Source organism: Zalophus californianus, chromosome 13 (genome assembly GCF_009762305.2).
Source record: "Zalophus californianus isolate mZalCal1 chromosome 13, mZalCal1.pri.v2, whole genome shotgun sequence".
NCBI lineage: Eukaryota > Metazoa > Chordata > Mammalia > Carnivora > Otariidae > Zalophus > Zalophus californianus.
Window position 1 is genome coordinate 4274469 of NC_045607.1, and position 20553 is coordinate 4295021.

At 40.4% G+C, this 20553-nt stretch overlaps 1 protein-coding gene across 1 annotated transcript in view; it reads left to right on the forward strand.

Moving 5' to 3' along the window:
• The window catches only part of SETX (senataxin), an 84012-nt gene that overhangs the window by 19022 nt on the left and 44437 nt on the right, over positions 1-20553 (forward strand). The window contains 5 exon segments of the mRNA XM_027616315.2: positions 328-447; positions 3398-3569; positions 3707-3791; positions 4247-6346; positions 6348-8468. Of these exon segments, the coding sequence (XP_027472116.2) occupies positions 328-447; positions 3398-3569; positions 3707-3791; positions 4247-6346; positions 6348-8468 (4598 nt within the window).

Sequence of the window (20553 nt, forward strand, 5' to 3'; positions counted from 1 at the left end):
ACTGGATACTGGTTTGCTTCATTTTACCGTGTTGTTATTTTTTTTATAATTTTTTAAGGACTTTTATTTATTGAGAGAGAGAATGATAGAGAGCATGAGAGGGAGGAGGGTCAGAGGGAGAAGCAGACTCCCTGCTGAGCAGGGAGCCCAATGCGGGACTCGATCCCAGGACCTCCAGGATCATGACCTGAGCCGAAGGCAGGTGCTCAACCAACTGAGCCACCCAGGCGCCCTCGCCTTGTTACTCTTTTGCCAACTAAGCCAGAGAAGGCATGAGAGCAGTGTTACTTAATCAAGTCAAGAAAACGTTTGTCAATGATCTTACAGGTATTTGCATGTTGCTGACCATTCTGGAGGAGCAGGCCATGGACTCACTATTGCTGGGCTCAGACAAACAGAATGATTTTATGCAATCAATACTTCACACCATGGAGAGGCAAGCAGATGGTAATAACCTTCATTTGCTAAATGCTTTTGAATACTGTGATGTGCCCTTTTAAAATACTAGTGTTATTACAAGAATTTGGGTGTATGGTGTGGACAAAAGAAGAACGTTTGTATGGTTAAGTTACGGATTTAGATTTTTAATTGGAAGGGACTTCTAGAGTTTAATTTCAGCACCTTACTTTCATAAAAGAGCAGACTGAAGCCCAGGGAAGTTAACTTACTGTTTCATGTTGAAATGCCCAGTTAGTGGTAGAATCAAGACTAGCAGGGGGCGCCTGGGTGGCTCGGATGGTTAAGCGTCTGCCTTCGGCCCAGGTCATGATCCCAGGGTTCTGGGATCAAGCCCACATCAGGCTCCTGGCTCAGCGGGGAGCCTGCTTCTCCCTCTCCCTCTCCCTCTGCCTCTCTCCCTGCTCATGCTCTCTCTCTCTCTCTCTGTGTATCTCTTTGTCTCAAATGAGTAAATAAAAAAAAAAAAAAAAAAAAAGACAGATAAATTTCTAATGACATGGTAGTTAAAATTGTGGAGAAAGCCTTCCCTGTACTAGGGTCTTCCTTTTTCCTGGTTCTTCATTTCACTTTGGTTCTCTAGGGTTCCACTGTCCAGCATGGTGACTGTTAGCCAAATGTGGCTATTTAAACTTAACTTAAAATTAAATAAAGAATTCAGTTTTGCAGTCCTACAAGCTATACTTTGAGTGCTCAGTAGCCACATGTAGCTGGTAGCTACTGTATTGACCAGTGTAGATAAAGAACATTTCCATCAGTGCAGAAAGCACTCTTGGACAGTGGTGTTCAGATAGTCTAGAAAAACAGGGTGTAAAATTTGTAGTCATGTTTATTATTAGACCCTCACTTTCTTCTGCTCGTGGTTGTATCAGGCTGATTAGGGAGGATCTGTACTGAATATTTCTAATCTTGATGAAGGAGTTGATAAAGATCAAGGATGCCAGATCCTATGAAAATAGAATGAATCATTTTTCCCCCACATTCACTTCTCTTTAGACAACTCCAGCGTGGATATAAAGTCATTTGTGCAAGATTCTAAAAGAGCTATGTAAATGTTACTCTTTGGGGGGGGAGGGACAAGGGGCTCATATTTACCACAGATGGGAGGCCAGTTGGGGAGGAGGTAGCAGGTGGCATAACCACCTTATACAGCATACCATTGTGGTCCACCATCAGATCAGCGATGGCCTCAGTTCCATCACCCCCCAGGCTGACTCTGGCGCCTACCTGACTCTGCCTGGCCACCACAACCCCTCGGGACCATTCAGAGGCATCACTGGAGGGTGTGTGGTTAGTTGAGCAGCTGGTAGTTCTCTATGTATCCTCACTGGTCACATTTCTTCGGTGGAAGGCATCCTGACTCCTCTCATGGACAGGCTTCATATTGCTTTGTGGTGTTCCTGGAGCCTGGATGGGGTTGGCTTGTTCTTGGGGCGTCAGAAGGGGCTTTTCTGTGGCTCCCCTGCGCCCATCTCTGCTGCTGGCTGGGGTGCCCACATCTGCTGAGCTTCCTTTAGTACCTCTGAGTGGCTGTAGTAAGAGGCAGTGACCTCCCTGCTGCCTCGGGAGCTGGCCCATCTCACGGCGCTCCTGCTCATCCCGGAGCTGCCTCAACCATGGCCACCACCATCCCCAGCCCCGGTGCCACACCACGCCCAGTGCCCCCCCAGTGTTACTCTTTTGTGATCACATACATTTTCTTGCTACATTATTCTTAAAGTTACTACTAATTCATTTACCAGCATTTACTACATTAATAGTTCATTTATTTGTGCCTTGCCCATACAATTCTGTCTTCTCCGTTAATCCAGCTCCCCTAATGTTCTTCAAACAGGGAGTTACCTCTTTAAGAAGGCTTTCATAACGGTCTTCAAACTGACGACTTTGTTCCTTACTTGAGAGCTTACTGGGCATAAAGACACTGTATCAGTTGCAGGAAAGGACAAGAAAGTGTGTGAGAAGGTTTACACAAAGCCTGTGGGTAAAGCAAATAGAGTTTAAGAGCCCTGAAGGAAATACAGCAGAAAGTTCTAGGTGATCAGATAACCTATCAGTAACAGTGAGTGGGAGCACCTGTGTCCAGAGAGTGCTAGAGAAGAGTAAGTGACCACGGAATGTTTGATGTAGTAGGAGCATTTGTGCTGGGCTTGAGGATGGAGGATTCTGAGAGGTGGTGCTAATAGTGAAGGCATTCTGGTTCTTACTTGGGAAAAAGCCAGCTGTTTTTGCTGTAGATAGGGTTGTGATTATGGGAGTGTGCAAAGTAAAGCTGGAAAGAACAATAGAGTAGGATCTTACAAGAAGTGCATGACTGAGGACTTTGAATTTTCTTGGAAGACATTAAAGAGCAATTGGAAGGCTTTTGAGTAGGGCAGTATTTTGCCACTGCATATCTGATAGAGGAGAGGGAAAGGACTGGAGGTAAGAGCTTCTCAGTAGTGGGAATTCCTGCCATTTGGATGAAAAGTAGATAACAAAGCCAAGTTGACATATGGATGGATGAAGGGTGTGTGTATCTGCTTAGCCTAATATTAGCTAAGGGATTCAGTTCTTCACAGCAGCCAAATGGCACACATAATTCAGATCATGCTAAAAACCAGAATTTCTTGTATCATGGGCTTTGGTAGGAAGGGTTGTTTCAGGTATGGCAAACAGGGTGAGAGAGGTGAGTTTACCTAGACTCTGAATTTGTTCCCCATTAAAAAAATTTCCTAGGGGTGTATAGTATTGCTTGAAAAAAATGCAAAATCAGCTTTAAAGTTTACTAGGTTTTTAAAACCTGTGTTTTTAAAACAAAAAGTGTTGGCAGCACTTTATTTTAAATTAGCTGCTTTGATTTCAGTTTTTTTCCTACCCAGATAAAGAATGCTTCATTCTCAGTATGTTTTAGCATCTTTTTCTGATCATTTTGTAATCCAGCAATTACTCCACTGTATTTCAGATGATAGTGTGGATCCTTTTTGGCCAGCCTTACACTGTTTCATGGTGATTCTGGATCGCCTTGGATCTAAGGTCTGGGGTCAACGTATTGATCCTATTGAGGCATTTCAGACCATTATCAACAATGTGAGCTACAATAAAGAGATCCAAAATATACGGAACAGCTCTGTAAGGTTAGTTCAGTTAATGTGTCAGTATTTTAAAATAATCTCAGTGAGGAAGTCTGTTGTAACTGACTTAACAATAGGGTTTTTTCCTTTTTGCTTTTTTTTTTCGTTTCAGTAATTTCTGTTTATTCTTACTCTTTAAGGACCAAGTTAGAACCGGAATCATATTTGGATGATGCGACTTGCAGCCAGATTGTATACAATTATAATCCCGAAAAGACCAAAAAGGTATAAAACAGGTTGAGAATTCAGATGATCCTGTATTGCCTTTATATTGTGTAGGTGATGTTGTACATAATTAGTTGAAGTACTGATGTTATGATACATAGCTATTCTGAATCCACTGCCGCATAAGGGGTTTCTGATTGAACAGATGTACATAGGGAAAATGGACTGTCACTACAGGGTGCACACTTTGGAAGATTAAGGGCAGGTTAGGAAGGGTGGAAAGGTTACAGGTTGAGGGAGATAAGTGACATGACTGGAATCAAAACCTGCTAATGGAAAGAAGATGAGGTGTACTCATGAATCCTTGACCTCGACATTGACCTATGTTTTCCATTTTTGGGGCATATATGTGAACCAAAATAGGAAAACTAAGCGATGTATTGTTTAATAGCTATGCATTAAATCCATCATGAATTCTGTTTGCTTATCTAATGTCAGTATTTCTTTCATTTTAGGATTCAGGGTGGAGATCAGCCATTTGCCCAGATTATTGTCCTAACATGTATGAAGAGATGGAAACATTAGCCAGTGTGCTTCAGTCAGATATTGGTCAAGACATGCGTGTTCATAACAGCACCTTTCTGTGGTTCATCCCTTTTGTTCAGTCCCTCATGGATCTTAAGGATTTGGGTGTGGCTTATATAGTAGAGGTTATTCATCATCTGCACTCCGAAGTCAAGGATGTCCTCAACCAAACAGATGCCATGTGTGACAAAGTTACTGAATTTTTTCTTCTGATTTTGGTGTCCGTGATTGAGCTGCATAGAAATAAAAAATGTCTGCATTTGCTGTGGGTTAGTTCCCAGCAATGGGTAGAAGCTGTTGTAAAATGTGCCAAGCTACCTACCACTGCATTTGCACGGAGTTCTGAGAAGTCATCTGGAAATTGCTCTAAAGGAACAGCAATGATATCGTCTCTGTCATTGCATTCAATGCCATCAAATTCTGTACAACTGGCTTGTGTGCAGCTGATTAGAAGTCTCCTTAAAGAAGGTTATCAGCTTGGGCAGCAAACTTTATGTAAGCGATTCTGGGATAAACTCAATTTATTTCTGCGTGGAAATTTATCTCTAGGTTGGCAGTTGACTACTCAGGAAACCCATGAGTTACAAACTTGTTTAAAGCAAATTATTAAAAACATAAAAGTCAAAGTACCTCAATGTAACACTTTTGTGGATTTGAGTCCTGCAGGTAAAAGCTCTCCGGCATCTTACAGTAAAGAAGAAAGTGAACAAATAGAGAGGAGATCCAATAAAGATCTGCACTGTCTGGAAAACTCCAGCCCAACATTTTCTAAAGAACCAATGAAAGCTGAGGCATATCAAATACAAGAGAATATATTGATTAAAGCAAGCAACACTATAGAAGAGGATAATGAGCAAAATTATATGAAAGATTGGAAACTAGAAGATCATCTCTCAGCCGAGTCATGCATAAAGAAGAGTAGTAAAAACGTTTTCACTGAAAGAGCTCAAGATCAAGTTAAAATAAGTACAGGGAAGCAGAAGTCCGTGAAAGAGAATTGTACTTCAAGAAATGTACTGCAGAATTGTACTTCAAGGAATGGTCCAGAAAGGGGATATGACAGAGGAATAATAATGTCAACACGTTTGTTGACCGACTCTAGCACTGATTCTCTGGAGAAGGCATGCACATCAAATGAGGATTTATCTTTCAAGGATGATGCTCTTGGCAAAACCGCAAAATCAAAAACTAAGGCACATAAAGATGAAATCTGTGCTAAGTTATCACATGTAATAAAGAAGCAACACAGGAAAAGTACTTTGATCAATAATACTGGTAATTTAGAGGAAAACGTAACTGTGTCTAACATTGACAGTTTCTATTCAAGGAAAGATTCAGGAGGTCAGAAAGGGGATGGCTTCATGCACAATCTCTCTTTAGACCCTCTCGGCATTCTGGATGAAAAAAATGGGGAACAAAAATCTCAAAAGAGTTTATTGCTGAAAAAGAAACAACTGAAGAGTGAAGAGTTAGAGATTTTCTCTTCCCATGAAAACAGCTATCAAATACAGGAATGTCATGATGATAAAGATTTGGTCTCATTTACGGAAGTGACCAACACTTTCGTGAGGAAAACGTCTCCCTTCAAAGATCCTGTGACTGTTCTTGAATCAAAAGATAAGGAAATTAGCAAGAATACCAGTCAGATGTCTTCTCACTTGAGAGAACAAGCTCCTGGCCTCAGTCCTCAGTCTGACACCTTAACAGATTCTCAGATAGACAGAGACCTCCACAAGTTATCTTTAATAGCTCAAGCCAGCGTTATTAAGTTCCCATCAGATTCAACTCAAAAAAGCTCATCCCAGCTACAAAGGAGAGTGAAAGACGACAGAAGATGTTTCCCGGCTGACCAGAATAATACTGGGGAAGCCTGTCGGGGCCAGATTATTATTATTTCAGATTCTGATGATGATGATGATGATGATGAAGGAATTCTAGGTTTGGAGAAACGTATTAAACAAGATAAAATAGGCATCAAGAAAGAATGCCCAGAGCAGCATACTTCAATAGCTAGTACGAATGTGGAAAAGAAGTTTAATAAAGGAAGAGGAGACAAAGTCCCTTTTGCAGTTTGAGGAATCAGATTCTCAGTTTTTTGAGTTTGAAAGTCCATGTGAAGTGTTTTCAGTTTGGCAAGATCAGGAACCAGACAAGAATTCAGTTCAAGAAAGTGAAAAAAACTCTTGTTCGACTGACATAGCTGATATCACGAATGATTGGGGTTATGAGACAGATTATGTATCTGAAGAGGTTATTAAGAAGGTAGCAGAGGGCATTGAAAAACACACAGAGCCACAGGGTAGTATTTCTGTTGGGGAATTCTGTGAAATTGAAGTAAAAAAACGTAAGAGAAAACGATTTGAAAAACCTATGGCTGAAGGTCCTCTAAGGCCTTCACCTTCTGATAGAAATGAGGACCAGCCTGATATTCTTAATGAGAGAGGTCTGACTGAAAATGATTTTAAAAGTATGGACCTAAGGACAGTGAGTCCCACTTCAGGTGTTCAGAGAGACAAAGATACTACGGTTTCACTAAAGAAGTCTTCTCCAAAGCTTCGTACTTACTCCAAACCCATTAGAAGAGTCCCACTTTCTAAAACTCCTAAGAAAACACATTCAGATACCAAGAAAGGGCAGAACAAAAGTTCAAATTATATAAGTTGTAGGACAACTCCTGCTATAGTTCCACCAAAGAAATTTCGCCAGTGCCCTGAACCAACTTTAACAGTTGAGAAACTTGGTCTGAAGAAGGCTCCTCGTAGGGCATTTGAGTTGTCTCAGCGATCTCTAGAGTGTTTAGTTCGGTTACGCCACCATGGCAAAACTGTTGGAGTGGTTGATACTAGCAAAAAGACTAAGTTAATTTCTCCTCAGACTCTCTCTGTCAGAAACAATAAGAAACTGCTGACAAGTCAAGATCTTCAGTTGCGAAGGCAGATGAGACCCAAATCACAACAAAATAGACAAGGACTTTTGGATTATGAAAATAAAGATACTACAAGAGCAGGGCTGTGTACAGCACAAAATTCTGACATACCTGTCCCAGAATCAGATGGTTCAGATTATAGTTACAAAGGAGGAACTGAGGTGGTTGCTAACAGCACTGGGAAACAAACAAAATGTGTGTCTTCGGAACCAGAACCCATGAAAACAAAATATGTGTCTCAGGTGACCAATGATGCTTGTCTTTTGAACCAGTCTGCTGCTGTTGTATTGAATGGAAGAATACCAACAAATGAAATCATTGTCTCTGCTTCGGCAGACCCCTTAGGCGGTGGTGACCGAACAGTACATCATTTAGAGTTGGCAACTTTGAAAGACGGAGAGCCTGAATCCAACAGTGATACAGAAGATGAGAATATATTTCTAACACAGCACGATCCTGAAGATATGGATTTGTGTTCACAGATGGAGAATGGTAATGAGAAACTCATTGAAGTAGTTCATGGCAAAGATACAGCTCAGGTGGAAGAAGATTCTGTAAGTCAGCCTCAGTTGGAATCTTGGAATAGCACAAAATGTAAGTACAAAGATTGTGTTGAAACCCCAAAAAACCAGGGTGACTACTGCTCAAAACACTGTGAAGCTAAAGCAGCAGATGAAGATGTATTTCGTAAACCTGGCTTGCCCCTTTCTGCATCTAAGCCTTCCAGACCTTCCACTGCGAAGATTTTTAGCTCAAGTAGTACTTCACGAATTGCTAACCTTTCCAAGTCTTTGGAAAGTACCTCTGCACTTCCACCAGCTCTAAAAAATAAGTCAAATGGGGCACAGGCTGTTTTGAAAGTCCCACAGCCAGCCTCTCTGGTGTCTCCAAAGCCAGGGGGTGAAGTGAAGAGTTTGGGCAATGTTTTTCATCCCCAGACTCCAAGTAATTCCAGCAGGCAAGGTTACAAACTGACGTTTGGTGAAAGCAAATCCTTCTCGGCTTCCTCTCCAGTCCACATTCTCTTGTCATCACAGTCCATCTCTGACACTTTTGTCAAAGAGGTCTTAAAATGGAAATACGAAATGTTTGTGAACTTTGATCAGTGCGGGCCCCCAGCAAGCCTTTGTCAGTCCATCTCGAGACCTGTGCCTGTCAGATTTCAAGATTGTGGAGATTATTTTAATGTTTTTTTCCCTTTGATGGTATTGAATACTTTTGAAACAGTAAGTATATTTTAGTTGTATACCTGCCAAGACTTTGAAGTTGCTTTTTTTCTTATTTCGGGAGTGATTAGAGTACAGTTAAAATAACCTAGTTTTGATTTAGTTGTAGCTTTTAGATTACGTGTTGAATGGACATTTGTGCCAGACGCTGTTCCTAGTTGCTGGTGATACAGAGGAAGCACTTTCTTTTTTTTTAAAGATTTTATTTTATTTATTTGAGAGAGAGAGAGCACATGAGAGGGGGGAGGGTCAGAGGAGAAGCAGACTCCCCGCTGAGCAGGGAGCCCGATGTGGGACTCGATCCAGGGACTCCAGGATCATGACCTGAGCCGAAGGCAGTCGCTTAACCAGCTGAGCCACTCAGGCGCCCGAGGAAGCACTTTCTTAACCTCTGCCCTTCTGGGACCTCCCGACACAATTCAGAGTGCTAATGAACCAAGTCCAGGGGTAGCACAGGAGTAAGGGTTTTTTTGATACAGAGGTAAGGGAAGACTTCTCAGGAGATGGTCTCCATAATATAGACCTTTACTGAAGTTTTCTTGAGGAGGTGGCAGGGGTAAATTACATTGAACAACAAAAAGCAGTAAATCCTCGATTTCTCTTTATATAATCTGTCTTCCTAGTTTCTTACTCATCCTAGCAGTTGCTCTCTCCCTTTAACTGTCTCCCGTCTCCCCTACCTTAACACATCCCATTCTGGTTCTTCTATCTTCCTTCCTCCCCCTGACTAGGATTGCCAAATAAAATACAAGATTCCTAGTTAAATTTGAACCTCGGAAAAATAGCTAATACTTTTAAGTGTAAGCATACAACTGCATTTTGAAAGATGTTTTTGGTATTCTCAAAGCAGGTTAGGGGTCAGAAGTTAGATTTTTACTTTTTCAAGTTACTTAAAAAAAAAAAAAAATACATAACAACCTGAGTTTCTTAAAAACAAAACCAAGAACACTGAGGTAAATATTTGTGTATTCATTCACCTGCAAGATATTTGGGTGGCTGATATGTGGCAAGTTTTATTACAGGCCTGGGGGGTAAAGTGGTGAATATGGCAGACAAGGTCTCTGCCTTCTGGATGTGATGGTTTCAGATCAGGGGAAGGATGCTAGTGTGATTTAGCGCATAGGGCACTTCCGACAGAAAGGTTTGACAGTCTCTGCAAGCGATAGTATTTACACTGGGACCAGAAGGAATCCACCATGGGAAGTATATTCCAGGCAGGGTGAGGGCAGATACAAAGGTGGAATCAAGCTTAGTGTGTTGAAGGAAAAGGAAATGTATCACACGAAGGGGCAAGTGTGCTAGATAAGATCATCAAGTAAATTGTGAATATTTGTTATAAAGCTTGAATCAAAGCATCCTTAAAATGTACTTTTATATCAATTTCTGCCCCCAGTTTTAGCCATTGTTTTAAGATTTATTTTACTAGTATTTCAGAAGCATTAGAAACAACTAATTGACAAAGGATCTTTAGTATCTCCATAACAGCAAAGTGAAATACTGATTTAGTATTAGGAGAATTATTTTCTTCCCATAGAAGAATTCTTAGCTCAGTGAGCGGTGTATGTAGTTAAGTAAGCTGGGGAAAATAAATTTTATTCATTTTGAAGCTTATTTTTTAATCTTTATTCTTGCTGGAAAGCAAGCCATTCATGGCCCTTAAATTTAGGACAGACCTGTTTTTTATTTTTCCCTAAATTAAGAGGTAATCCTATATCCCTCTATAAGATCTCTTCCTTTCAGGACATTTTCGTAGCTCTAGTCTTTTCAAAACAGAATAGGCACAAGTTCCATTTATACATAGAAGTTTTTTTTTGAAATGTTTATTTTTTTTTTTTAAGATTTTTATCAGAGAGACAGCGCGCAGGCAGAGGGAGAAGCAGGCTCCTCGCCGAGCAAGGAGCCCGACGTGGGACTCGATCCCAGGACCCTGGGATCATGACCCAAGCCAAGGGGAGACGCCTAACCAACTGAACCACCCAGGCGGCGTCATACAGAGTTTATTTTTTATGTTTTATTTTTTATTATTTGAGAGAGAGCACGAGCTAGTGGAGGGGGTGGCTGAGGGAGAGGGAGAAGCAGGCCCCCCCCACTGAGCAGGAAGCCTGACATGGGGCTCTGTCCCAGGACTCCGAGATCATGACCTGCGCTGAAAGCAGACGCTTAACTGACTGAGCCACCCAGGTGCCCTTTTATACATACACAAAGTTTGAAATAGTCAAATACTTTTGTAAAAAATGGCATGCCCCTCACTCTCTCAGTAACCATTTTTTATTCTTAATGGATCCTTTTGATATCTACTTCCATATTTCTAAATAACATGTCACTCTTGTGATTTCTTAACTTTTGAGTTTTGGGCATCTTCTCTTGCTATAGGAAGTACCCTTTCTTGCAGCCCTACATTCTCACATACCTTTCCTGTTCCCTCATCCTCATTACAGAGTTATTTTATGATTTTTAGGTCAGTGTTTGTTGTTTTGACTTTATAAAAGTACCCACAGCTAAGTCATGTAGTATGCTGTAACTGCTTTTCCTTTCCTTCCCAACTCTTGGTTTTCTCTGGATTTATTGTCTCATTTAATTTTCTATACTTAAAACTAAATTAGCTTCAGACTCTTGGATGTTTAAATCTCTCATGATCAGGTACATGAAATAATCTATAAGTTTCGTATTCTTGGTTTATGATGGTTATCCTGAAGTACTCACCATCCTCATCCCGGGGCTTGCATTTCTTTCTTTCCTGTGTTGGATCTCTGTCTCTTGTGCCCCTAGTTATCTTTCTTGGTTAGTCCATCATTTTAGCAAAGCACAGTCTTCCAGCTTCCTGAAAAAAGGATGTGTGGATGATAAAGTTTTGAAACCTTGTATGTCCTAAAATTTCTTAAATTTTCTTATTTTTTCTACTTTTCATCTCACTTTTCTTTTTCTACTTTATCAGAGGCCTTCTCACCTATTTTTTTTTTTAAGCATACTTTTAGTTTCATGGGACTCTTGTTCTCTGAGGATTCCATTTTATAGGATCCTATTCTTTTCATGAGCATGGCATTTTTTAAATTTATTTTTCATTTTTTTAAAGATTTTTATTTATTTATTTGATAGAGACACAGTGAGAGAGGGAGAAGCAGGCTTCCCAAGGAGTAGGGAGCCCGATGCGGGGCTCGATCCCAGGACCCTGGCATCATGACCTGATGGCAGACGCTTAATGACTGAACAACCCAGGCACCCCATGGCATCTCTTTATTGTCTGAAGTTTGTTAAAGATAGTTTTAAAGTCAGTTAAAAAGTTCTCTTTGCATAGTTCCTGTTTCTCCAATTGCTTTTTGCCTGTTCGTTTTAGTGTATACAGACCTTATATATTAACTCTTTTCTTCAGATAACTGATGATTTTGGGTGATCTCACAATTAAGAACAGGACACTGAAAAGCAGATAGGAGCATTATTCATAGTAACCAAAGAGGGGAAACAACCCAGATACCCACTAGCTGAAGAATGGACAAAATATATTAATGTACATAGAACGAAATACTCAGTTGTAAAAAGGAATAAGCCATTATCTGCTACTTTTACATGTTCATTGATGAACCTTGAAAAATTATATATAATAACGTAATATTATATAATATGTATTATTGTTACTATTAATGCTAACACCTAAAACTAATATGTCAGGTACACTTCAATTAAAAAAAATTTTGGTAAGTGAAAGAAGTCAGGTACAGAAGGCCATATATTGTATGATTCCATTTATATGAAATGTGTAGAATAGGTAAATCCATAAAGACAGAAAGTAGATTATTGGTTACCAGGGTTGGAGGAGGAAAGGACACTCCCAATAGGTATAGGGTTTATTTTGAGATGATGCAGGTGTTCTGGAATTAAATAATGGTGATAGCTCCACAGAACAGTGAATATACTAAAAACCACTGAAAGGGTACACTTTAAAATAGTGAATTTTATGTTGTATGAAATACATCTCAGTTTATAAAAACGCTATAAAAAAGGGATGAATTTAAATAGTGACAGGTTAAAAGAGATGCTAGGAATACCTGAAGCTCCTGCTTTGCTAAAATGATCCTTTTTATTGCACTGTGGGGAAGTTAAATGCGATCTGAAGGACACCATAACATGGTGAAACCCAGCATTAGTTTCATTCTTTATGTGAGAATTGAATGCTTCGGTGTAGTTACAAATCTGTATTTTGTTGTATATAAGATTAAAAAGAAGCTCTGAGTGAAAGGGTAGGCTAGTTAACCATTGGCGCTTTGTTGTGAAGCCCCATCCCCACCCTTATAAATCAGTATCTTTATAATCTTTTTTCTCTCTTAAGTGAGGTCAGATTCCCCAAAGAAGAATCTTCAGATATTTTGCCTAGAAAGGGTAGGTCTGACAGGCAGCTGACCATGGGATGAGGGTGGGGGACAGGGAAGGGTCCCAGCATTCAGTGTATAAACATTTGCCTAAGTTCCCTCTTTGTCAGTACTGTATCTCCACCGTGCCTGCTGTCCCCACTGCTGTCCCCAAGGCTGAAGACTTTTTTTTTTTTTTTTACCCTCTCCAGAGACAAAAATCTCTGCAGTATTTTGTGGGTTGCAGAGATGGGCTGTCTCTCTTCAACCCTCCTTCCAGATTAGAGGTCTACATCAGATTGCTAATAGGTTGCAGCTCAGCTTCTTGGACTTGCTAAGTCAGCTACCATTCATCCAGCTTCCAACATTTTGATACATGTGTCTTCTGTTCTTTGTCCTAATGAACTAATCTTGTTTTTTAAAAATTGCTTTGGTGTTTTGGTGGGGTTTCAAGAGGAGTGAAAGGGGAAATGCCTGTGTTTAATCTCTGTTTTTTTTTTTTAAAGATTTTATTTATTTATTTGACAGAGACGCAGCGATAGAGGGAACACAAGCAGGGGGAGTGGGAGGGGAGAAACAGGCTTCCTGCAGAGCAGGGAGCCCGATGGGGGGCTTGATCCCAGGACCCTGAGATCATGACCTGAGCCAAAGGTAGACGCTTAACGACTGAGCCACCCAGGCGCTCCTCAATCTCATTTTTATTTGAAATTTTCTTTCTCTTTTTTTAACCATACAGCTTAAACAACATTGTTTTAGCATTTCTTGTTTATTCAGGCCAACAGTTATTAGTGGGGGTATTAAGATGCCTTGATTACCTCTAATTTGTATTGTAATGAGCCACAGACTATGGCATCAACCCTCATCAAGGCTCATCACCCTCATTCTGTTGTAATTTGACTTCATAATGTTTGTCACTAGAATGCTATAGTGGGTGTAGACTCTCTTTACAAAAATTTGGTATCTTATTTAGGACATAAAGCATACCTAGTTAATACATCTTACTGCAGGTGAAATGTAATAACATGTAAATTATCTTTTGGTGCAAAAGACAAATGAGAGCAAATTCAACTTCTAGCAATATGAGTCTTTTTATACTGATGTGCCTGATAGAAGATATTTTTGTTTTTTAATCCTTGCATGTAACACATAAAAGTATTAGATAAATGACATTTTGGCCGGTTCCTCTTTTTTGGGCCATTGTGGCGAATGCTCTTTTTTATCTTTTTTTTTTTTTTAATAATTTTATTTATGTGTGAGAGTGAGAGCACGAGCAGGGTGAGGGGCAGAGGGAGAAGCAGGCTCCCCGCTGAGCAGGGAGCCTGACGTGGAGCCTGAGCCCAGGACCCTGAGATCATGACCTGAGCCGAAGGCAGACGCCTCACCGACCGAGCCACCCAGGTGCCCCTGCTCTTTAATCTTAACATTTATATTTGCTGTCCTTATCTGCAGTCCTCTCCTGTCACCAGGCTCATTTTAGGTTGTATGGACAGGGATTAGGTAGGAAGGAAGTGCTCTTCTTGGGTACTAACTTTGATTATCAGTACCTAAATCCCCTGTAGGGAAATTGCTTCATTTCTTTAGCTAATCTCAGATTGTAATTTGTTCTGCAAAGGAAGCAAAACAGGCTGATACGATAAGTGATGGGAAGCTGCTCCTGAGACCTGGCTGGGAGCCAGAAGAAGAGCATTTTGTGCAGGGTAGAGGGGAGTGTCAGGAACATGATGCTTTGGAGATGGGAACTAAGTGCGCATGTATGAGCAGAGAGATTAGGCTGGTGCGGCTGGAGTGAAGGAACTGAGGGGGAAAGGGAAATGTAATAAGACTGGAGAAGTAGTCAAGAGCCAGATGGTGTACGGCCATGGAAACTGTGGGTTGGGTTTCATCCTCAGTTTAGTGAGAAAGTGTTGGAAGATGTTTAGTTGGTTGGTGTTAGGCTGGGGAGTAGTAATATGCAGCAGATTGCAGTTTTTTACATCATTCTTGGTTGCTCCATGGAGACTAATCTGATGGAAAGACAAGTATAGATGGAATAGGTGTGTCAAGGGACTGTTGCAGTAGCCTGGGAGAAAGACGATGGTACTTTGATATGGGTGGCAGCTCTGGAAGTAAAAGTGAATGCATTGCGTGTGAATTTTGGAGATGTATTGATGGAATGGATGTGGGAATTAAGGGGAAGAGAGGAGGATTCTGAGGCTTTTGGCTTAAGCATCTGTTCAGGCGGTGATGCTGTTTACTGGGCATCACATGAGTTCGGGCTAATGGCGGTCTCTTCTGGAAGTGACATCACAGAAGCCAGAGGGGTACAGTTGAATGTGTCAGACGAATATATATTGTGAGAAAGCCTTGGGACAGTAGGATGTGATTTAGGTCTCAGGGTGGGAAGGAAATGACAGACCAGACTAGAAGAACTGCTACAGATGGAAATGAGAGTGGATTTTTTTACTTTGCCCTTTTTCCTTTCTCTCATCGCCCTGGGCTAGAACACTGCTCTGATGTTACCGTGTAGTACAGGGCAGAAAAGTTGCAGCTAGCTCATGTCAGCCAAAAGTAGTTAGGCAGCATTAGGGTGGTTCTGTAGCCCAGCCCATGTGAGGCATGGCTCACAGTTAGTCTTTGAATTCCTTGGTTCTTGAGAGGTCTTGTCCCTAGGGCTAGGTTATTGTAACCAAGGGAGTTAGAGTTTGAAAAACATAAGTGCTGGGGTAGATTTGCAGATTGTAATACTACCATGCTCATTTCCTGAGGTATGTCCCCCCCCCCCCCCCCCCCCCCCCCCCCCCCCCCCCCCCCCCCCCCCCCCCCCCCCCCCCCCCCCCCCCCCCCCCCCCCCCCCCCCCCCCCCCCCCCCCCCCCCCCCGGTCCATTACTCCCTACCCCATTCATTAGAAGAGGCACAAAAGCTAGAGTGGTGCTAGGATTTAGCCCCTTGTGTCTCCCCTGCCGCCCCCCACCAGGCATACCTTTCCAGCTGATATGCCTAGAATCCGTGGGGAGTACGAATTCAAGAGGGGGAGATGAATCTCCTTGGAATGTAGTCACTATAAGAGAAAAGTAGCAAACTGGAAAATACAGAAAGTTAAAGCAAAAGTAGTGGAGCAGATAGAAGATTTAGCCTGTTAAATATTTTCAGAGATAGAGGAGAGAACATGAAACATGAAGCAGGAGGGAGAAACCATAACAACACACAGAAGATAGTGTGAATGAAAGAGATAATAGTTGAAATCAAGGATTCATTAAGTGGCACAAATATTAAATATACAGAACCTGAGGAATCAGGAAAGGATGGAAGTGGGAAATAGAAAAGAAAGGCACAAGGTTGGGTACAAGTAGTATTCTATGTGTAATAAGTATCTCAGGAGGGAAAAAATGAGCTGGGGTGATAAAACTGAAAATTGCCCAGAAATAGGGAAGGATTTAAGAGTTTGGGTCAAGGGGCGCCTGGGTGGCTCAGTTGGTTAAGCGACTGCCTTCGGCTCAGGTCATGATCCTGGAGTCCCAGGATCGAGTCCTGCATTGGGCTCCCTGCTCAGCAGGGAGTCTGCTTCTCCTTCTGACCCTCTTCCCTTTCGTGCTATCTCTCATTCTCTCTCTCTCAAATAAATAAAATCTTTAAAAAAAAAAAAAAAGAGTTTGGGTCAAAAGGGTTCTTAGTGTGCCAAGGGAATATAAGCACATGTACACCTTCTTAACAGTTGCAGCAAGACCTTTAGAACGTACTAAAGAGGCAGGCTCCAGTAGTAATACTGTCTGCCAGAGGCTCGCATAAAAAGAGCCAGAAAAGTTTATGATGAAAGGATGGAAAAAGAGAGTAACAGAATAACATGACCAAAAGAGAGCAGAATTGCAGTTTTATAATCAAACAAAATTGAATGTGAAAATAATTCAGAAACACAAAGACAGTAGATACTCATAAAAGGAACAGTGACCCAAGAACATATAATCGACCGTGAGCATGCATGGATGCAATAGTGTAATCTCAAAATAGACAAAACAGCAGTTGACAGAGCAGTTGTTGTGGATTATGACAGGTACTCCAGCTAATATTCCATAATACAGTTCATGAAGGCGAGGAAAACAGTGAATAATTGGAAGAGTCATAATTCTGATCATTTGCAGATGGTATCACTATCTACATAGAAATCCCATTAGAATCAATAGTTGGGTATAAGATTGATGTGCCAAAAAAAAAAAATGTTCTTTTAGAGCTGTAATAACTAGCTAGAATATATAAAAGAAGTATCAGTTATAACAAAACCCAAACTGCAAACATGTTAAGAGACCTAACTCTTCCCTGCATGTATGACAACCTAGGGTAAGACTGACGGGCCACCACAGGTCAGCAGGGAAAGGAGAGACTGTTCGATAGGAGGGGGAAAATTGGCCTACTCTAGCGGAAATAAATTAGTCTACATTACTATCTTACAGCACATTATCTTCAATTAACACATATATTTGAAAGGTAGAATTACATAAGATAGAATAAATATCAGAAAACACACGTCAATTTAGGTGACTAAAGTCCTAAAAACCCAAGAAACATTAACCCTAAGATGAAAAATTTGGATTTTACTCTGTCATAGTTAAGAATTTTTCAGTGAAGGACCCCATATTCATAGTTAACAGATGGGGAGAAGAGTTAAAATACTCCAAAAGTGACAGGAGACAACTAGGAGCTTTTACAAAGAGCTTTTGTAAATCAGCAAAAATACAGGGAAATCAATAGGAGATGGACAAAAAATAAAACTAGCAGTCCACCGAAGGGAAGACTAAATGGTGAATAACTGTATGAAGTGTTGCTCAAACAAAGAAAAGGACATTAAAGTAACAGGGTGGTGAGCCAAAATTTGTGATCACTCTGACTGCTTAGTCTCACACTGGGGTGTGCTCACCAGAACACTCCCTTGTCCATCCATGGGAATCTGTGCGTCTCAGGATGTTATTTACAGGATTGTTTATGGAGTTAGAACCAGTTAGGATGGATGAATGTAATACGATAGTTCCAACTGTAATCAGTAGCAACAAACTCTTAAGTATTGATTGAAAAAAAGTAAGATTTATACCACAGTGTCCTTTGGGGTAAACACACACTGCACTGGATTTTTTTTTTAGTGATAACTAGTACCAGAAACAGGGTGGGTGTGGAAGGTGGAAGTTGTGGGAGTGGGCATGTGGGGTAAAAGGAAAAATCGAATAAGAGAGGCCTTGCATAGACTGTTGATGGGAGTATATCTTGAATTCTGATTTACTGTTTACCTGAGATCAAAAGCAGGGAGGCAAAAAGAGAGCAAGGAAGTAATCTTTGAAAGTGGAGTATGCTACCTGGATGAGAAATTTTGGTGGAGTGGTTAGGACAGAAGCCAAGTATAAAAGATGTGAATAGCAGGACTGTTTTGAAAAAAGAAGGGGAGCAGAAAAATATGGGCAGTAGTTGGATGGTGATTTGGGAGTTAAAAAAGGATTTGTTTTGTTTGCTAGTGGTGCTTTTTCCCCCCTTTCATTAAGAAACCTTATAAAGCAGTTTCAGATTCACAGCAAAATTGAGGACAAAGCACAAAGTTCCTCTTTTACCCCCTTGTCTCCACATGGTTTGGGTGGGTTTTTTGTTTTCCGAGAGGTGGGTCAAGGTGTATGCTGATGGGAAGGAACAATGGGCAGGAAGAAATTGATGTAAGAAAATGGGTAACTTCAGAAATTTGAGTCTTAAGGAGGACAAGAGGGATTTAGAACAAAAGTCAGTGGGTTTCGCCTTTGACTTTGTAAAGAAAGGGAAGATAGGACATATCAGTATGAATGGCAGTTGCTTTGTAGGTTTTGTGTTTGGTTCTATTTTCTTATAACCTGTAAGGCAAGAGCAACATTGGTTACTGGGAACCACCTTTGTAAAAACTCCTTTTCCACAGTGAAATAGCTGTTATTTTAATAATGTAAATTTTTTTAAATCAAGAGAATTATCTTAACCGTCCCATTATAATCAAAGAAAATGTATATAGTGGTAATATTTTTATCAGAATGTAATAGAATATTTTGATCTGAAAAATTATCAAATTTTTAGAAACATACAGTTTTGTAGAATAATCCCATTCTCTGTTGGGGAAAAAAGAAGACTGGTATATCCTCTGATGATAGGGCCTCACTGGACATGTCCCCCTCCTCCCAGTGTAAAGAACAGGAACATGGTATGTTTTTTAGTTACAGTGCATTGTATGATATTACAGCATTTCCACTGTCCTGTAATAATTTGAAGAGCCAATGAATGTTAGTTTCTGTTCAGTGCATTGTAAATGTTCTACTCAGGGAGCTTATTTTCTAACTATATGCATGATTATTTGTCCTCTGAACCTAGGTGATTTCTTCTAAACTTAATACTGCTTTGATGGGACCACAAACCTTCACTTATTTGTACATTTAACTGTTATTTCATTTAGTGTGAAAACATTAGCACATGCCATTCATGATGTTTAAATTTTCCTAGTCCAAAAAAGGTTATGAAACAGATAAAAATGTAACTTCATCGAATGTACAAACCAGTGAATATATAGTATATACTGAGTATATTCCTTAGTACTTTTTGAATTTCTCTGTGATCTCTCAATAAGTTTGGCCTGTAATAGGAGGCCATTATAGCTTGACGATCAGAGATCCTCTTTATTTCTGGTTCCTAAGGTTGCTTTAGAAATTAATATAAGTCCAAATAATTTCAAACTAAAAGTCTGTCCTCTCCCCAGGATGGGGACTATTTGGGACCTTCTGGGCACTCTCAGGCAGATACCCTGTTCTCTAAGATAAGCAGGTTTGAGATTTTATTGATCTGTCCTTTTCTTTCTCACTCTTTGTTGTACCTGCTAGGATGCATTTTAATAGCTTTATTGAAGTATAATTTATATACTCTGAAATTCACCCTTTTAAAGTATGCAAATGAATAATTTTTTTAGTAAATTTACAGAGTTTTATAACCATCACCATAATCAGTTTTTAGACATTTCCAGTAGCACTAAAACTAGCCCTTGAGCCCATTTTCAGTCACTCATTCTGCAGCCGGCCTCAGGCAGACACGAATCTACCTTGTGACTCTGCAGATTTGCTGTTTCTGGATATATCCTATAAATAGAATGATAAAATATTTGGTCTTTTGCATCTGGTTCCTTTTACTTAGCATGGTATTGAGGGTCATCCATGTTGTTCATGGCCTTCTATTCTCAGATAATATTTCATTGTATGGATAATGCTGTATTTGTTTTTCCAATCACAGTTGATGAACATGTGGGTTGTTTTCAGGTTTTGGCAATCGTGAATGAGGTTATGAACATAGAGTGCATCTTTGAAGGTGATTCTTCAGACCTGCCACATTGTGGGGCACTCTGGACATGGAAGTGGGTGATACAAACCGATTGTAGCTGTGTTGGACCAGAGTCTGACCTCATTTGCAAATAATTCTCATGCTGCATAAATGCTGAGGAGTCTTGGTTGGTTAACCCTCATGATGTGTAATTGTTTTTATACATTGTTGGATTCCATTTGCTAATGTTTTGGTGGGGATTTTTACTTTTATGTTGGAGATATTGAGCTATAGTTTTCTTTTTCTGTAATGTCTGTCTGGTTTTAGTATTAGGGTAGTGTTGGCCTCATAGAATGAGTTAGGAAGTACTCTTCTGCTTCTGTATTCTGGAGGAGATCATAGAGAATTGGTATAATTTCTTCCTCAAAAATTCACCAGTGAATTCAGCTGGCCTGGGTGTTTTGTT